The 18,202-nt window shown below is 46.5% G+C and overlaps 1 protein-coding gene across 3 annotated transcripts in view; it reads right to left on the bottom strand.

The window, feature by feature from the left end:
* The window catches only part of enpp2 (ectonucleotide pyrophosphatase/phosphodiesterase 2), a 291,596-nt gene that overhangs the window by 156,151 nt on the left and 117,243 nt on the right, over window positions 1-18,202 (bottom strand). For all 3 annotated transcript variants that reach the window (XM_072467399.1, XM_072467398.1, XM_072467400.1), the window contains 3 exons: window positions 15,362-15,417; window positions 14,579-14,644; window positions 1,867-1,939 (listed from right to left, as the gene is read on the bottom strand). In XM_072467399.1, coding sequence (XP_072323500.1) covers window positions 1,867-1,939; window positions 14,579-14,644; window positions 15,362-15,417 — 195 coding nt within the window. The remainder of the gene's footprint in view (window positions 1-1,866; window positions 1,940-14,578; window positions 14,645-15,361; window positions 15,418-18,202) is intronic.

The raw sequence follows: 18,202 nt of genomic DNA, 5'->3' as shown, positions 1-18,202 counted from the left end.
GGAGGCATCCGTTCCCACCCAAGACCTAAGCCCGTTTCAGGTTTCAGGCATCACCCACACCAAGTAAATCCTCCTGCGAGCCTAGAAATTAAGGCTGGGCAGGAAACAACCACTTAAGGGCCTCAACTGTAACACGGACAGGTAGACCATCCGAGGCACTGGCCAACCCAGTGTAAAATCACTGCAAGGTTAGGTCAGGTGCTTGCAGGGGTGTGTGACATTCAGGCCAATATCTCTGTTCCATATTTCTGGTTAAGACCAATTTAATTCCCTTCAATTTACAGAATACCTCTCATGAGCTCAGGATCCTGCAAGGGTTTTATAGCTCACAAACTACTTTTGAAATCTAGCCCAGAATATTATACCCTACCTCAGGAGCTGGTAGGTGAGGGGGCAGGGGGTAAGAAAAATCATGTGGTGTGATGGGACAGGGGCACTGGGAGTGCCATGCCCATCATGAACCCATCTCTTAAGACCCTAAAGTGGCCAACCAAAAGCCACTTAAGAGCCTGCTCCAACCTCCACTGGTTTACTAGGAGCAGGGCAGGGCCAGTGCCTCCATGAAAATTTCCTGCCATAGTCACTGTGGTAGGGAAATATGGAAGCCAATTTGTACAGATGGGGAAAGGCCTCTTCTTCAAAAAGTGCGACAGGATCTATTACTTTCATTTGAATAGGCATTCAAAGATGGTCGCTCCAACAGTGCAGCACTCCCTCAGTATTGCACTGCACTATCTATCCCTTGAATTTGATGGAAAAGATCCTGTAGCATATTCAAAGAAGAGTGGAAAAGTCCTCCTGGTGGCTTGCTCTACATTTATCGCTCAATCAACAATTGGATTCTCTGGTCATTTACCTCACTGCTGTTTATGGGATCCAATACTACAACAGGGTTTTCAAAGTACACCATTGGTTATGGAGTTATTTTCTATGTCCAGAAGACGTCAATGACATTTTATAAATCAAACCTTTTCTTTCATTCTTACACACTGAAATCTTATCATAGAAAATGTACCAGTAGGGTGAATTTGATCAGCATCTAGTCTCGCCAAATTTTAAAAACTTTTTATTAAGGGAAACTTTTATAAGGCCACGAAGGAGTCCATACCGAGTAGTTCAAAGAAACTTAGTTTATTTACAACAACTATTATATACATCACATGGTAGGTCCCAACTGGCTCTGCCTTGCCGGTGCCAAACTGGCCAGTTTTATATGCCATACAACTATACATTGTTTAGTGATCTCCCGCCCCCGTAACAGGGGAGCTCATATTTCGCAAGGTTCACGGGGAAGTTAATTGTTCCCACCCGTAAGATACTTGTGGGTTACGACAGAAAGAAAGATTCACCTGACAATTGCATCAACTAAATCTTCAACAGCAATAGGTTGGCTAGCGTCCTCTCCTAACTCCTGATTTTCAATTGCTGGTTCCCCTGTTCTTAAGACGACAAATAGACAGCCAACAGTTGAAAATCCTTACCTTATTATGCTCAATTAAAAGCCCTTCTTGACCTGGTAAGCAATAAATAAATAAAACAGAATCCATCCAAAATGTAGTACAATGTTAAATCATATTACATTACTTTGGGCACAAAGTTTAAAAAGTTTGTTATTTTGAGAAATTCAAAACATGATATTGTTAGGTACTTCTCAAACTGGCACACACGTTTATTATTCTGTTATTGCTTTTTTTTCAAACTTTGGGAAAAAAGCAAGAACAAAAAGGCTTTTTTCAGAACAAAACACCAACATCTGGTTGACATTATCAGTTAATTTCTTTCAGCAGCACCAGCAACAGGTGTTGCACATATGGAAAGGCTGGACTCTCTTAGTGCCCCAGCTTAGTATTAACATGCTCTACTAACCTCGGAGCTGAATGGTCCATATCTGTGACCGTAACCATCTGGTTGCTCTGAATAGAAGGCATAAGCATACGGCCTAAAATTGAAGCAAATGTTAAGAGTGAATATTTTTGTCTGTTGAACTAGGCACTCAGGAACATCTGGTTCCACTTTCTTTACTGGGGGAGTTTCTGCCAACTGTTTAAACGAGGAAGTTGATATTGGTTATTTTTATTTCCATTCAGCTCAATTATCCAGCAATTGATCTCTTACCCCACATACTAGCTTTTCTCTCTGTCCTCACTACAGAGGAAGAAAGGATGTAAAGCGCACATATTTCTTTGAATTGTGGTCAAATTAATAGTTCCTCGGATTTTCGGACTTCAAAAAATCCAGACCACTTTGCAATTATCATATAGAATCTCCCCAAGTCTTGGCACCATTTCTACAGTGAAAGCGATGACCGAGGTGATGGCTGTGGAGCTGGAGAAGCAGTTTGCGAGGCACATGGAGACGTTGAAGGAGATGGCGGTCGCACTGAGATCATTGGTGGAGGGGGCAGTGAGGGTGGATGTGGCAAAGACATCGACCGAGGTGAGAGAACAGGGTGAAAAGATGAAGGACTGGAGGAGGCCATGTCGCAGCACAGCGACCAGCTCACCTCGATGGGAGACGAACTACAGAAGGTGGTGGAGGTCAACAGAGGACTCCGAGCAAAGCCCGAGGACTTGGAGAACCGCTCGAGGCGGCAAAATCTGAGAATTGTGGGCTTACCTGAAGGGGCAGAGGGCTCAAGGCCAACAGAGTACTTCGCTAAGATGCTGGCGAAGTTGATGGGGGAGGGTGCGGACCCCTCCCGGTATGAACTGGACTGAGCTCATCGGTCGTTAAGGCCGAAATCCAAAGTAAACGAGCCGCCGAGAGCAGTAATTATCTGCTTCCATAAATACCACATGAAGGAGAAGGTGTTAAACTGGGCGAAGCAGAAGCGGGGGGTGCGGTGAGCTGGATTTACCAGGACTTGACGGTGGAGTTGGCAAAGAGACGAGCGGCATTCATCCGAGTGAAGGCGGCACTGTACAATAAGGGACTGCGATTTGGTGTGGTATACCCGGCAAAGTTGAGGGTGATGTACAATGCCAAAGATTTTTATTTTGAAATGGTGAAGGCGGCTGAGGCGTTCATGAAGGCAGAAGGCTTGGGACAGAAGTGAGGAGCGGAGCTGGAAGAGAGACTGTGGACTGTGATTAGGGCGCTGAAAAATGTATAAATGTTATAACTTTCTTTTCATTGACCTGTATTGTAACTTACTTGACTTCACATTGTTATGGAGTTTAAGTTTTTGTTTGGTTTGGTTGGCATTTTTGCTCCTTTTTCTTTGTTGCAATGAAATATGTTATTTCATTGAGTTGCATGGGTTAGATTATTTTTCTTTTTCTTCTGGGACTGGGTGGGAGGGGACAGTATGCTTTTTGGGGGGAGAGGGGGACTACCCGCACTAGCTAACTAAAGTTGGCTAGTGAACGGAGGTGAGGAGAGAGGAGGGCTGCGGACATTGGAGCCTGGTTATCAGGTTTTGATGGGCCTACGAGCTGAGCAAATGGGGGGGGATCGATACGGGGGGAGATTTTCTCGAGGGGAAGTGCAGGGGGGATTCTGGGAGGGGTTTCGATGTTAATAATGGAAAAGGACGGGTCAGACTCATGGGGCAGGGCCCAGTGGTATGATGGTGGTGGATAAGAAGGGGGGGGGGTGGTGAGAGACCCCCAGTTAGGATAGTCACGTGGAATATGAGGGGGTTGGGAGGCCCAGTCAAGAGGTCAAGGGTGCTTGCACATCTTAAAAGTTTGATGGCCGATGTAGCAATGCTGCAGGATACTCACTTGAGGGTGAAGGACCAGGCGAGACTTTAAAAAAAAATGAAATGAAAATCGCTTATTGTCACAAGTTGGCTTCAAATGAAGTTACTGTGAAAAGCCCCTAGTCGCCACATTCCGGCGCCTGTTCGGGAAGGCTGTTACGGGAAGTCTGGGTTAGTCAGGTGTTTCATTCTGGATTTGATGGAAGGGCTCGAGGGGTAGCGGTAATGGTCAGCAAAAGGGTACGGTTCCAGGTGGAGAAGATGGTTGCAGATCAGGGGGGTAGGTATGTGATCGTGACAGGGGCGCTGGAGGGGAGGCTAGTGGCGCTGGTAAGTGTATACGGTCCCAATTAGGACAATGTGGGATTCGAGAAGAAGGTGTGTGGGGCCATCCCCGACTTGGACACACACAAACTGATAGTGGGGGGGGGACTGGAACTTGGTGCAGGAGCCAAAATTGGACAGGTCACGGCCGCGCTCGCTGGTCCCGTCAGGAGGGGGCAAAGGCGCTGGCTGGGCTAATGGAAATGGGAGGGATGGACCCTTGGAGGTTTCTGCACCCGAGGGAACGGGAGTACTCGTTTTTCTCAGCAGTCCATAAGGTATACTCGCGGATTGACTTTTTCATGGTGGGGAAGGCGCTGCTGGCTGGGGTTAAAGGGTCAGAGTACTCGGCAATTGCAGTATCAGATCACGCTCCGCATTGGGTGGATATGGTACTGGAGAAGGGGATGCTACAGAGACCAGGGTGGAAGTTAGATGTGGGACTGTTGGGGGATCGAGGGTTCTGTGACAAAAGTGAAAAAGTAATCGAGGAATATGTAGGATATAACTGCGCGGATGAGGTGTCAAAGGCAGTTGTCTGGGAGGCTTTAAAGGAGGTGGTGAGGGGTGAGGTGATCTCATTCAAGGCTAGGCTAGACAAAGAGAGGTTGGAACGTCAGAGGGTAATAGATGAGATGCTGGAGGTAGACAGAAGGTATGCAGAAGATAGGGACCCAGCGCAGTTGGAAAAGAGGAAGGAACTCCAGCCGAGTTTTGACCGACTATCTACCAGGAAGGCAGTAAGCCAATTGAGGCAAGCAAGGGGGGGTAGTTTACGAGCATGGAGAGAAGGCGGGCCATGTGTTAGCGGGTCAGCTCTGTAGGGAGGCTGCGGCAAGAGAAATTGTTCAGGTGCGGGACAGGGCAGGGAAGTTGGTTGTAGCTCCAGATCAGATTAACAAGGTCTTTAAGGAATTCTTTGAGAGATTATACAGGTCAAAGCCACCTAGGGGAGGCCGGGAGATGCAGGAATTTCTAGATGGGCTGCAGTACCCGAGGTTAGGGGAGGGGGACATGGGCTACATTAGAGGGGACGATTATGGAGCTGGAGATAAAAGATACGATTGGGAGGATGCAATCGGGGAAGGTGGCGAGGCCGGATGGGTTTCCGGTGGAATATTATAAAAAATTCAAAAATAAACTGGTACCCCTGATGGTGGGGATGTTTGAGGAGGCGATAGGGAAGGGGGTGTTACCACAAACTTTGGGACAGGCATCGATTTCCCTATTACTTAAGAAAGATAACGATCCGATGGAGTGTGGGTCGTATAGGCCCATATCACTTTTAAACGTGAACGCAAAGATATTGGCGAAGGTACTGGCGGGTAGGCTAGAGGAGTGTCGAAGGTGATAGGTGAAGATCAGACGGGGTTTGTGAGAGGGAGGCAGCTCTTTTTGAACGTTAGGAGGGTATTGAACGTGGTTATGGTACCGGCAGAGGGGAAGGAAACAGTGGTGGTTGTGGCATTGGACGCCGAGAAAGCGTTTGACCGGGTAGAATGGGGATACTTGGTGGTAGTTCTAGAGCGGTTTGGAATTGGACCCAGATTTGTGGACTGGGTAAAGCTACTATATAACGAGCCGAAGGCGAATGTCCGCACAAATAACATCAGCTCGAGATACTTTTCTCTCCACCGTGGGACTAGGCAGGAATGTCCTTTGTCCCCCCTGTTGGGTGAAGGTGTTGAGTTTGGGTAGGGTGCTCTTTCCAGGAGCCGGTGCGGACTCAAGGGGCCGAGTGGCCTCCTTCTGCACTGTAAATTCAATGATAATCTATGATTAATCTAGGACAAAGGTTCGGCACAACATCGTGGGCCGAAGGGCCTGTTCTGTGCTGTATTTTCTATGTTCTATCTTCTATGTTGCTTGCACTCGCGATTGAGCCATTGGCCATCGCATTAAGAAGTTCGGGGTTTTGGAAAGGGATAGTGCGAGGGGGGGGGGGGGCGGATAGAGCATAGGATGTCCTTGTATACTGATGATTGTACGTGTCGGAACAGAGTGTGTCAATAGGGGGAATACTGGAGCTGCTTCGGGAGTTTGGGTCTTTCTCAGGGTACAAATTAAATCTAGACAAGAGTGAATATTTTGTGGTGTCTCGGCCACGGGTGGGGGCAGGGGTGGGGGGGGCTGCCATTCCGTAGGGCAGGGACTCACTTTACATACCTGGGGGTGCAGGTTGCCCGAGATTGGGGAGGCTCTGTAAGTACAATATTTTTAGTTTGGTGGGAAGGGTGAAAGCTGACCTGGCAAGGTGGGATGGTCTCCCTCTGTCATTGGCAGGTTGGGTACAGGCGGTTAAAAGGAATGTGCTGCCGCGATTCCTGTTTATTTTTCAATGCCTGCCGATTTTCCTGCCAAACGCATTTTTTAGAGAGATTGAAGGGATGATTACCTCGTTCATATGGCGAGGAAAGGTGGCCAGAATTAAAAAGGGCTACTACAGAGAGGAAGGCAGGCAGGGGATTTGGGTCTTCCAAACCTGATGTATTATTATTGGGCGGCGAATGTGGAGAAGGTACGGAGCTGGGTCAGAGGGGTTGACTCCCAATGGGTCAGAAAGGAGGAGAGTTTGGGTAGCGGGTCGGGATTGAAGGCGCTAGTGACAGCGCCGCTCCCACTGGCCCCGGGGAGACACTCAGGGAGTCCGTTAGTAATAGCTTTGTTGAGAATTTGGAGGCAGTTTCGCCAACACTTCGGGTTGGGGGCAGGATCAAGGGAAATGCCAATTCAGGGGAACCATAGATTTGAGCCAGGGAAGTGGGATGGAAATTTTCAGAGATGGGAGGAGAAAGGAATTAGGACACTAAAAGATTTATTTCTTGGGGGTCGTTTTGCAGGATTGAAGGAACTGGAAGCAAAGTATGGGCTGGAGCAGGGGGAAATATTTAGATACATACAGGTTCGAGACTTTGCCAGAAAGGAGATACAGAGCTTCCCAGTAGAGCCGGCCTCCACATTGCTGGAGGAGGTGCTGATGACAGGGGGACTGGAGAAGGGGGTCGTGTCGGCGGTTTACGGGGCTATTTTGGAGGAGAAGGTACCACTAGAAGGGATCAAAGCAAAGTGGAAGAGTTGGGAGGAGGGGGTATGGAGGAGGGGTTCTGGTACGAGGTGCTCCGGAGGGTGAACGCCTCCACCTCGTGTGCGAGGTTGGGGCTGATACAGCTGAAGGTGGTGTATAGAGCGCACTTTACAAGGGCGAGGATGAGCCAGCTCTTTGAGGGGGTAGAAAATGTGTGTGAACGTTGCGGGGGAGGCCCCACAAACCATGTTCATATGTTTTGGTCCTGTCCAAAGTTGGAGGATTATTGGAAGGAGGTGTTTAGGGTAATCTCTAAAGTGGTGCACGTGATACTGGACCCGGGCCCTCGGGAGGCCATATTCGGGGTGTCGGACCAGCCGGGGTTGGAAACGGGCGCGGAGGCAGATGTTGCAGTCTTCGCCTCGTTGATCGCCCGAAGGCGGATTCTGTTAGGGTGGAGATCAACCTCTCCACCCTGTGCCCTGGCGTGGCGGGAGGACCTGCTGGAATTCTTAACGCTTGAAAAGGTCAAATTTGAACTGAGGGGAAGAATGGAGGTCTTCTACAATTAATGGGCGTTATTCATTATGCACTTTCGAGAATTGGATCGCATTGAACATTAGGGGGGTTGGGACGGTTGGGGAGAGGGGGACTGTATGTGTTAATGGTAACTATGGGTGATTCCTGATTCCTTTTTGTCATTTGTTTAAGTTAACATGCGGGCCCGTGTCTGGGGTTTGGTGAGAGGATGGGATCGTTGTTATTGATATGGGGATTGACATTATATTCGTTACTGATTATTGTTTATTGTTGGGTGTAAATTTGGGAGGAAATGTGAAAAGGAGAATAAAAAAATATTTTAAAAAAAAAGTCTTGGCACAATTTCTCTTTGAGGAGTCCTTGCCTGCATCCGGTGCCCAATGGAAATCTTCATCAGGACAGGGTAAAAGACCCGTAAAATCGTGGTCTCGTTTTCCTTATTAAGGGGCAATTTAGCATGGCCAACCTACCTAACCTGTACATCTTTGGGTTGTGGGGGTGAGACCCATGCAGCCACGGGGAGAATGTATAAACCCCCCATGGTCAGTGACCCGGGCCCGGGATCGAACCTAGGTCCTCGGCACCGTGAGGCAACAGTGCTAACCAGTGCGACACCGTGCCGCCTGTGCTATTTTTCCCTTTATATACTCTGACTAATTATTGTGCATTTCCAAAATGTTCTGCTTTTTATCATTAGATCTTTGTTGGGTGAGTTTTTGTGGACGGGTTAGGGGTGGTGGGGGTGGGGGGGTTGGCAGGAGAGAAAATAAAGGGGCCAATCATTTCATCCATGTATTCAGAACTTTCTTTTAAACTGGAATGAGTAACCAGGCAATATACTGTAACAAAAAGTAGGATACTGAAAAATAATTTGTACATTAAGGATTCTCAGGAATAACATTATCAGATGAGAACCATTGGGCACGATTCAACGGGACAAAAACAGAGTCTAATTTTGGGCGTGTTTAGAGGGGTGTTCCGCCTGCAGCGCTGAGAAACATTGCGCTTTAAGCAGGACTTTTCCGGTTTTCTTGGAGTCAGTGAGGAAACCCCCGCAAAGCTGCACTTACCTCATTTCTTGCACTGATCAGCTCAACGTGCGCGTGCAGGAAGATGACTGGCGGATCAGGGAATCATTTTTAAATGCCGTCCGATCTTTCAACCCCCCCTTCAGCCACCCCACCGTGGCATCAGGGCTGCATCCAACCTACCCCTAACCGGGTCCTCGAGCCCACCTCTTAAGGGCAAGGTAACCTCAGGCCTGATCCCTGGCATGGGCACCTGACACCGGTGCACCTTAGCACTGCCAGCTTGGCAGTGCCAGCCAGGCATCCTGGCAATGCCAATGCCAGGGTGACACTGCCAGGGTGCCTGAATGGCAATGCCAAGGTGCCAGGCTGGCAGTGCCAAGGTGCCCAGTTGCCAGCGTGAGTGCCAGGATACTACCCTGCCCAGAGCCCGACTACCCATGGTCCTCTAAATGCCTGGGAGGCCCCCCAGGTGCCGTTACACCTGATCCACATTTGTGGAAGCTAGTGCTAAACGGCACCCTGGTGAGGTCTCTTAGGCGAGGCCTTTAGCTAATAATAATAATAATCTTTATTGTCACAAGTAGACTTACATTAACACTGCAATGAAGTTACTGTGAAATCCCCAGTCGCCACATTCCGGCTCCTGTTCGGGTACACAGAGGGAGAATTCAAAATGGCCAATTCACCTAACAGCATGTCTTTCGGGACTTGTCGGAGGAAACCTACGCGGGGAGAACGTGCAGACTCTGCACAGACAGTGACCCAAGCCAGGAATCGAACCTGGGACCTTGGCGCTGTGAAGCAACAGTGCTACCCACTATGCTACCGTGCTGCCCACTGTGCTACAGTGCTGCCCACAAGCTCCCAGGTGCTGGCTGAATACAACGCAGACATATTTAAATAAGCCTAATGGTTCATTTAAATATGTCAATCTGTACCATGCCCAGTGAGGGCGAGATCCAGATCGCGACTTTTCGCGAGATCTTGTTAAATTTCGCGAGGTGTTTCAAGCGTCGCGAATCACGCATGGCTGCGAGAGATTCAATGGCCTCGTCGTGTCATCAAATCTGGCGCAACGAGGCCACTGAACCACACAATTATCAAATAATTATTACAATACATGCAAATTTCTTAAAGGAGGATAAGAAATTGAAAATTCGAATGAATTATGAAGACAAAAATTCTTCTGGTCATTGTATGTAGCAAAATCATTAACGTTAGTGAAGATTGTTCACTATTTCTAGGAAAGACATCAATACAATCATTTAGAATGTGAACATGATTTCACTAAATTCCTTCCCCAAATGATTTGCAATATTGTTACACGAAAGACATTGGACGGAATTCTCCCAAAAAATGAAAATGTGTCATTTTGGGCAGGAAAACCGGTGAGAATCCCACCGATTATTCCGGCGCAAATCCGATTGCAATCCACCCACACGTAGTCATTTTTTGGGGAGCTTGGAGCAATTCCTGCCGGGAAAGAGAAGGGCAGGACCTAAAGACACAAGCCAGTTCGGCTTCTCAGAGATCGGGCACCAGAGACACTCCCCCCATTCCGACTAACTGACACTCCGCTATTGGGACACCAAAGGCTCCCCTTTAAGACTCCTTTCACTGTCCCCTCTCTTTTCAACAACCCCCCATGCTCTCTCCTTTCATTGCCATATCCTCTTTCAGGCACCCTGCTATGTAGGTTGCCTGGGTGCCAGGGAACAGTGCTTGCCCTGTCCCTGACCACCCAGGGGCTGCAATGGCCTCTGAGCCCCCAGCATGGTTATAGTGTGTGGTCTCCATTGATGGAGACCATTAGTGACTCCTGCTGGCCTCACGCTGCGCCAGCGAGGGCGGTGAATCCCAGTAGCCGGGAGACTCCGGTTAAAACCTGGAAATGCCTCTTGAAATGAGTTTAAATGGTCATTTAAATATGTTCATTTGGTTGACGCGCAGCGAACCAGGTTGCATCCAGTGCCATGGGCCAGGAGCATCACGCTCCATTTTGCGCCCAGGGCAAACCCCGCTGAAGGGCTCTCCTGCTATTCTCCGGGAATAGCGGGTGGTGCACCGGGTGCAACATTGGGGGAGAATAGTCCCCTTTTTTACACCAGTGTCTGCAAACATATTTCAATGTGAAAGATCCTTCTCTAGGTTGTTGCACTGATACATTGGATAAATCGAGACAAACAACGTAAGTCACTTACTGGAGCATTCAGTTTGATCCCACTAACCAACTCATCCATTCTGTGAGGCAGTGCGGGCAAGGAGCATTAAGGAAGACTACATCTTACTATAAACTCTAATTAATTAATCAATTGCAATATTCAAGGTATTGCAACTTGTGGAGCATTTGTATTGCTGAACCTCTTTGGAAAGTGTCACCTTAATACCTTATGTTCTGGGTGCTAGAAAAATCACACGGTAGATTGAATACAGAATGTAATATGCAGGTCAGGTTCGAACAATAGCCAAATACCATGCCTATACAAGTCTCAGTAAGTAGGGTCATTTTTGAGTTGGTTCCACTCTCTGCCTTCCTCTATGACAGAGAAAAGCCTGGGCAAGCCAAGCAAAGCAGAAATGTTTCACTTTTGTACAGAACAGTTGTACTGTTCAGTCATCTGGTTTCCAGAAGGCACGGTCACCTCCAGTACCAAGTCTTATCTGATTATGTTCCCATTGTTTAGAGCACAAATGTTGATGATAGAAGCATTGTAAGGTAGGTCAGTTATCGACATTTCCACTTTGCAAGAATTGACAACAGGTCGGCAATGAAGAAGCGATGGTAACAAAATGCATGTTGATTTTGATAAATAGTTGTACAAAGCCTGAATTCGAGCCATGGAGCCAAAAATGTTTTACAGGAAAGTAAGAGATTATTCAGTTCTCCATGTTTGTGCGGCCTCTCTAGAGCAATGCAAAATTAATCCAACCAACATATTTTCTTCCATTAGCCAAGTCTCTCTCTCTGCAACATATTTATTCAATTCTCCCTTAAAGAACGGAATGTTGCTCACCGCCCCATAGTATATTTAACAAAATGGGAACTAAGTCCCATAGCGAGTGTGTTTAGCCGCTTGTTTCCTGGCACTCAAAGCGCTGAGAAACACCCCACTATTTAACAGTTAGGTAGGGGGCCTCAGCTGGGAACGTACTGCCGAAGCCACACATATCCCCGCTTTCTGCACTGAGCTCCATTTGCAGGAACCCCTCAGCGTAGCGAGAGATTGGCACGCCATTTTTAAATGGCGCCCCAATTTCTGGAGCCCCCGGTACAACCTCTGAACCCCCGCAAGCCCCAACTCACTAGGGGGGAGGCCCCCAGACCCCCATTAACAACCACACCGGGAAACACCAGACCGATAACCGCCACATGACAAATGTCAGCTTGGCATCCTGACAGTAACAGGGGCACCAGCATGTTCTCCTTACCCGCTCTTCTTCATTTCCCTTGTTTCCTCTCTTTGCTCCGTTTTTTCCACTCTCATTTCTTTTTTCCTTTCTCTCTGTATTACTCTCTCATCTGTACATGTCTGCAATTGCCCTCACCGGCCAACCCTTGCAACCCCAAATTTCTCGTATCTTTCCCGAGGTTGGACAAGGAAGCTGAAAGAGGAATGGGCATGAGTTCTGGTAACCCTGTTGGGGAATGCATCTGGGAATTGTGATGCACCAGGAATTTCTGGTGCTGTGGTCAGAAAGCAGATAGAAGGATCGTCATGAACGGCACGGTAGTAAAGTGGTTAGCACAGTTGCTTCACAGCTCCAGGGTCCGAGGTTTGATTCCCAGCTTGGGTCACTGTCTGTGCGAAGTCTGCACGTTCTCCCCGTGTCTGCGTGGGTTTCCTCCGGGTGCTCCAGTTTCCTCCCACAGTCCAAAGATGTGCAGGTTAGGTGGTTTGGCCATGATGAAAACATTGCCCTTAGTGTCCAAAAAGATTAGGTGGGGCTACGGGGATAGGATGGAGGTGTGGGCCTAGGTAGGGTGCACTTTCCAAGGGCTAGTGCAGACTCGTGGGCCGAATGGCCACCTTCTGCACTGTCAATTTTATGATTCTATGATCAAACGATAAACAAATTGGAATTTATTTGGTAGAATTAAATTAGGTAGAAATATATTTGGTGTAATACATTTGGTGAGAGGTTTAACGTGAAATGATTGATGTAGAAATATTCAAAGTAGAAATATTCATTTGGAAAATAACAAAACAAATCTTTAAAGATCTAAAGACTTAAACCAATGAGGTTGAAGAAAATTCTGCCGGATTCTCCGGTGCCAGTTATCGCACCGCGCCGGTCGGGGGCCGTTGGCAGCGGCCCTCCCAGCGATTCTCCGGCCCGCGATGGGCCGAGTGTGCGCCCGTTTTCGCCGGGTCCTGCCGGCGTAAAATACACCAGGTCCGTTCCGGCGGGACCTGGCTCTGCGGGCGTCATGCAGAGTCCTCGAGGGGGTTGGGGGGGGGTATCTGGCCCCGGGAGAGGGGGCCCCCACAGTGGCCTGGCCCGCGATCGGGGCTCACCGATCCACGGGCGGGCCTGTGCTGTGGGGGCACTCTTTCCCTCCGCGCCGGCCGGTGTAACAGCCCGCCATGGCCGGGGCGGAGAAGAACCACTCTGCGCATGCGCTGGGATGACGCCAGCACACGCTGGCGCTCCCGCACATGCGCCAACTTGCGGAGGCCCTTCTGCGCCGGTTGGCATGGCGCCAAGCCCTTCAGCGGCAGCTGGTGCGGCGCCAACCCCGCCGGCGCCGGCCTAACACCCGGAGGTGCACGCCACTCCTCGTCTTTGGTACGGCCCGTCCCGCCAGGTAGGGGTGAATCCCGCCCCTCGACTCTACAATCATGATGTACAGGACAATCAAACTTTTATCAAAATTAAGTGCAATTTTAAAGAATAAAAAAAGTTTCAAAATAAGACTATGGGACAAACCTATTTTGACTATTTACAGTGGTGATCTCAAAGTATTTTTCAATTCCATCATGAAGTAGCAGACCATTCTATTCCAGTTGTAGACGGTGCAAAAATGACAGGTTGGGTCATCTTTCTGTCTCCTCACCTGCACCCACATCATAAGTGAGGCTGATATGATGTGAGGATCTCTGAACTCATAAGCTCAAATCCTCATTCTTTTCCCAGAAATATATGATAGAAACAGCAGCAGAAATAAGCACCAAATTACAGCTTTCTGGTTGCTGTAGGAACACATCAGCCAGAAGACCTCCAGTCCCAAAGATCCATTGGGAATCTGTCAAATAAAAAAGGACTTTCCTTGTTTGTTGCCCATTACTCTCAGATCGTCCGATGTGAAATGTACAAGGCTGAGATAGACCAATTTTTAATCAGTAAGGGAATCAAGGATTATGGGGATAAAACGGGAGCTGAGAATTATCATATCAGATCAGTCATGGTCTCATTGAATGGCAGAGCAGACTCGATGGGCCGAATGGTCTTATGGTCTTCGAGCATGCACGTCCACAAACATCTCTTGGGCATCCCTGCATTTGGATCCTTCCACCTCATTTTGCTACTGTTCTTTTCTTGTTAAAGTATTTTGAACTCTTCTGCACCAACCACTCTCTGCCCTGCCCCACAACCCCCATCGCCATTGTTCAACTGGTCTCCCAGGAAACCTCTGGGCAACGTTGCAGGGGGAGGACAGCTGGCATTACAGGTCTCATCCCTCTTCTTCACTCCCGCCCTTGGCAATTGAATGGGCTCCAGAAAAACAGGAGAGGATCTTATTCCTATCAATCACTTTATCTGGAAAATGGATTATTATAACTTTGTCTAGCTTGAAAGATTCACAATATTAAACCAGCCATGCAGATGATTTTTACGTTTCTGAAGATGCAAAGTTAGGAAATGCACATTTTATATTTTTGGTTCCATTAAAAAAAAATTATAATAAAGCAACAAACTTTTGAAGTTAATTTTTATCTACTGAATAATATTTACCTCTCGTTATCTGGCAACCTCAGCCATTGAAGTATTGTGAATACCCTTTGCTCATAGGGAATGACACTGCAAATAGAAGTAATACACATCATCTGATTTATCCAACTTAAAAATGCACACATTTTATATCCTGCCTATAAAAAAAACTGCTGGAAAAATATCCAGACAACCATTGTGATCTGTAAACAGACGTTAAATATGCAAGAAAATGGCTAATACAAGTAATATAATGTGACTTTTAAGAAAGTGATGACACATATCTGAAAATAGAGCAAGCAAAACAATATTGGCAGACTGCAAAGCAACCAGGTTAGAGAGGACGAACAAGTCAGAGAAGATGTGCAGGAGATCACTGAAATTAAATTGTAAACAACGGTGGGATGAACATTTGTTAACATTGTGAAGCTTCCGAGACAACACTGATTCCACAGTGCCACAGGCCCCACAGGTAGTTGCTGGTGGCATTGTCTGACCCAAGAAATCAACTTATCGAGGTAACACCTCTTTGATGCAGCACTACACAAATGGAATTTTAGCCCAGCACGGCAGCAATAATACACATGTACAATTAAAATTGAAATTAGGCAAAATGCTTTCCTGGCTCTTTAAATTACCAGGACAGAAAATAATACAACAGAACAATAACACGAAAGCCAACAGCTAGCCACATGTTATACTGAAGTTCTCTCAATTTGCTCGTTAAATCACTAAGCCGTTTCAAGTCACCTCATAGCCCACTGATAAAGTGAACGTCAAAAGAAATTGAATAAAGTCATTACTTACATAGGCCAGAAAAATGTGCCAGCCTTTACTGCTTGATTGGCAGTTGTCACCCAGATCTAATGTAACATGGGAAAGCAAATCAGATTGAAAAATGTTAAAAAGTTATTAAAGTGCCATATATTTTTAAGAAAAGTAAATGACAAAAGTAAGCTTTTTCTTATGTTGCATACATTTTTATTTATTTAAATTGATTCTTAACAAGTTTTTTGTACCAAGCCCAGCATGCATTCCCAATTCCCAGTTCCCTCGAGAAGGTGGTGGTGTTTTGTTTTCTTGAAGCATTGCAATCAATATGTAAGGGTCCTCTAACAGTGCTGTTATGGAAAGAGTCTCGAATCTAACACAGTGACTGAAAGAAAATTGATGTATTTCCTAGTCAGGGTGGTGTGTGATTTGATGCGGGACTCGGAGATGGTGGTATTCCAAATGCCTGCTGCCCTTTGCTTTCGCGGTGGTAGAAATAACATTGAGAGGTGCTGTCGAAAAAGTCTTGGTATGTTGTTGTTGTAGATGGTATGCACCCAACTATTGGGCGGGAATCTCCGTCTGTTTACGGCAGCGGGATTCTCCAGTCCCGCAACACTGAATCGGAGATTTGGCTAAGCCTTAAATTCTTCCATTTGCGTTAGCAGCGGCAGCGAGGTGGATTCGCAACAGAGAATCCAGACCATTCTGTACCAATGATGAAGGGAATGGATATGTAAAGTGATGGGTGGACTGCTGATCAAGGGGATTGCTTTGTCTTGTATTGCCTTGGGAGTTTTGAGTGTAGTTGGAACCGCATTCAGAAGAGTGGAGAATATTCCATCAAATGCTTGACCAGTGCTTTTTAGGTAGTGGAGACAGTTTGGAGAGCCTAAAGGTGAGACATCTGCCACAGAAACCCAGCCTCTGATTGATTGGTATTTATGTGGCTGGTCTAGTCATTACGAGATACACAATTTTTATAAGTCATTTTACATAAAATCATAAATCAATCCGAGTGATTATTGCACCTACCCACCAACAGAGACATCTGTGACATCCACCCAGTTATGTTGCTGACTATTAGGCATACTACTCCCTCACCCCTTCCACCCACATCCCATGGTTCCCAAGCCCCCTGTTATGGGCGAAGCGTTTTCAGAACCCCAAAATGTATCATGGAGTTCAACCAACCTCCCCCTTTAATGTATTTGTTGCTTTTCCTAGCACATGGCTTGTTCCCTAGGTGTGGGATTACAATTATGGACACGTGGGTTTTTAAACACAAAACACAGTTTATTCCATGAACTCAACTTAACATCTTAAATAAACATTGGATCTCTTAACACCCCTTCAAAGATAACTCAGAAAATATTGCAACAGTAAATAATTCCTCAAAATGTTCCTTCAAACTTCCAAGAGACTTAACACCTTTAAACAGAATCACATCAGGTTAAAGGCTTTACTATTATGAGTTTAAATCACCCAAATGATCCAGAGATAGTCTTTCATGGCAGAGCTCACAGCAAATCCAGCTCACTGCAAAACATAGACACTCCCCAAGCTCTTTTCCTCCAAACTGCAGCTCTCTGGAAACACAGACACACACAAGCTGCTTTTTCAAACTGAAAATTCAAAATGGCTGATCTAAAGCCCAGCTCCACCCACTCTCTGACATCACTGTTTTCTTAAAGGTACATTGCTTAAACATCCATATCTTAAAGGTACTCTCACATGACACCTCCCCCCAAGAAAAAAAAACCCATCAACTTCAAGATGGTTTCATTTTTCACTTTTGCACCATCCACTAAGAAATGTACACTGTAAATATACCTTTACGTTTTTTTAAAAAACCAACACATGCAAACAGGTATAATAATATAGTCCATTTTTCTTTGTTCTTCTTCCTCCAACCGAAACCCTTCTCGATTGACAGTCTCTTTGAACAAAGTCTCTGCACAATCCATCCATTCCTCTACTCCTCTGCATTTCTCTTTAGAATCAGATACTTTAGTTCAATCTGACCACAGAGTCCCTTGCAATTCTCCAATACAGGATCATTGGTGATCACAGCTTTCAGGCAGTCAAATGCCTGTTGAAAGTCCACTGTCCACTGACATTTTTTAGGTTTCTTTAGCAAGTCCATTAGTGGAGTAATCATGCCACAAAACCTTTGCACAAAGGTTCAATCAAATTCATTCATGTTAAGAGATCGCATTGCCTCCCGTCATCTTGAGGGTATCAGAAACTTCTCAAGGAAAGTGATTTGGGCTTCTCCAAATTCACTTTCGGCTAGGTTCATCACCAAACCCGCCACCTGAAGTCGATCGAAGAACTCCATACGATGTTTTAAATGTTCTTTCCATGTCTTGAAGTTGGAAATAAAAGCAGATTGACCCACTTTCTCCATGCAATCCTTCAATGGTGGTACAGGATAAGACTCCGTTCTTGTAACTGCATTCACCTCTCTATAGTCCACACTCAACTGTTGGGTACCGTCTGGTTTAGGTACCATCACTATGGGTGAGCTCCATTGGCTGCAACCAACTTCAATTATGCCATTTTTAAGCATACTCTCAATCTCTTTGTTAACCTGTGCCAATTTTAAAGGATTAAGTCTTTATGGATGCTGTTTGATAGAAACAGCATTTCCCACATCTACATCATGTATAGCCATTTTAGTACTTCCCAATTTATCGCTACAAACTTACCCATGTGATATCAATAACTCCTTCAGGTCAGTTTGTTTTTCCTCTGGAAGGTAACTTAACAATTCATCCCAATTTTTAAGAACATCCTCATTTTCCAATTTAATTTGAGGCATGTCAAATTCACAGTCATCTGGATTTGGTTCGTCACTTTGAGTTAGAATCATTA

Source organism: Scyliorhinus torazame, chromosome 11 (assembly GCF_047496885.1).
Source record: "Scyliorhinus torazame isolate Kashiwa2021f chromosome 11, sScyTor2.1, whole genome shotgun sequence".
NCBI lineage: Eukaryota > Metazoa > Chordata > Chondrichthyes > Carcharhiniformes > Scyliorhinidae > Scyliorhinus > Scyliorhinus torazame.
This window is presented reverse-complemented; position numbering and strand designations above follow the sequence as displayed.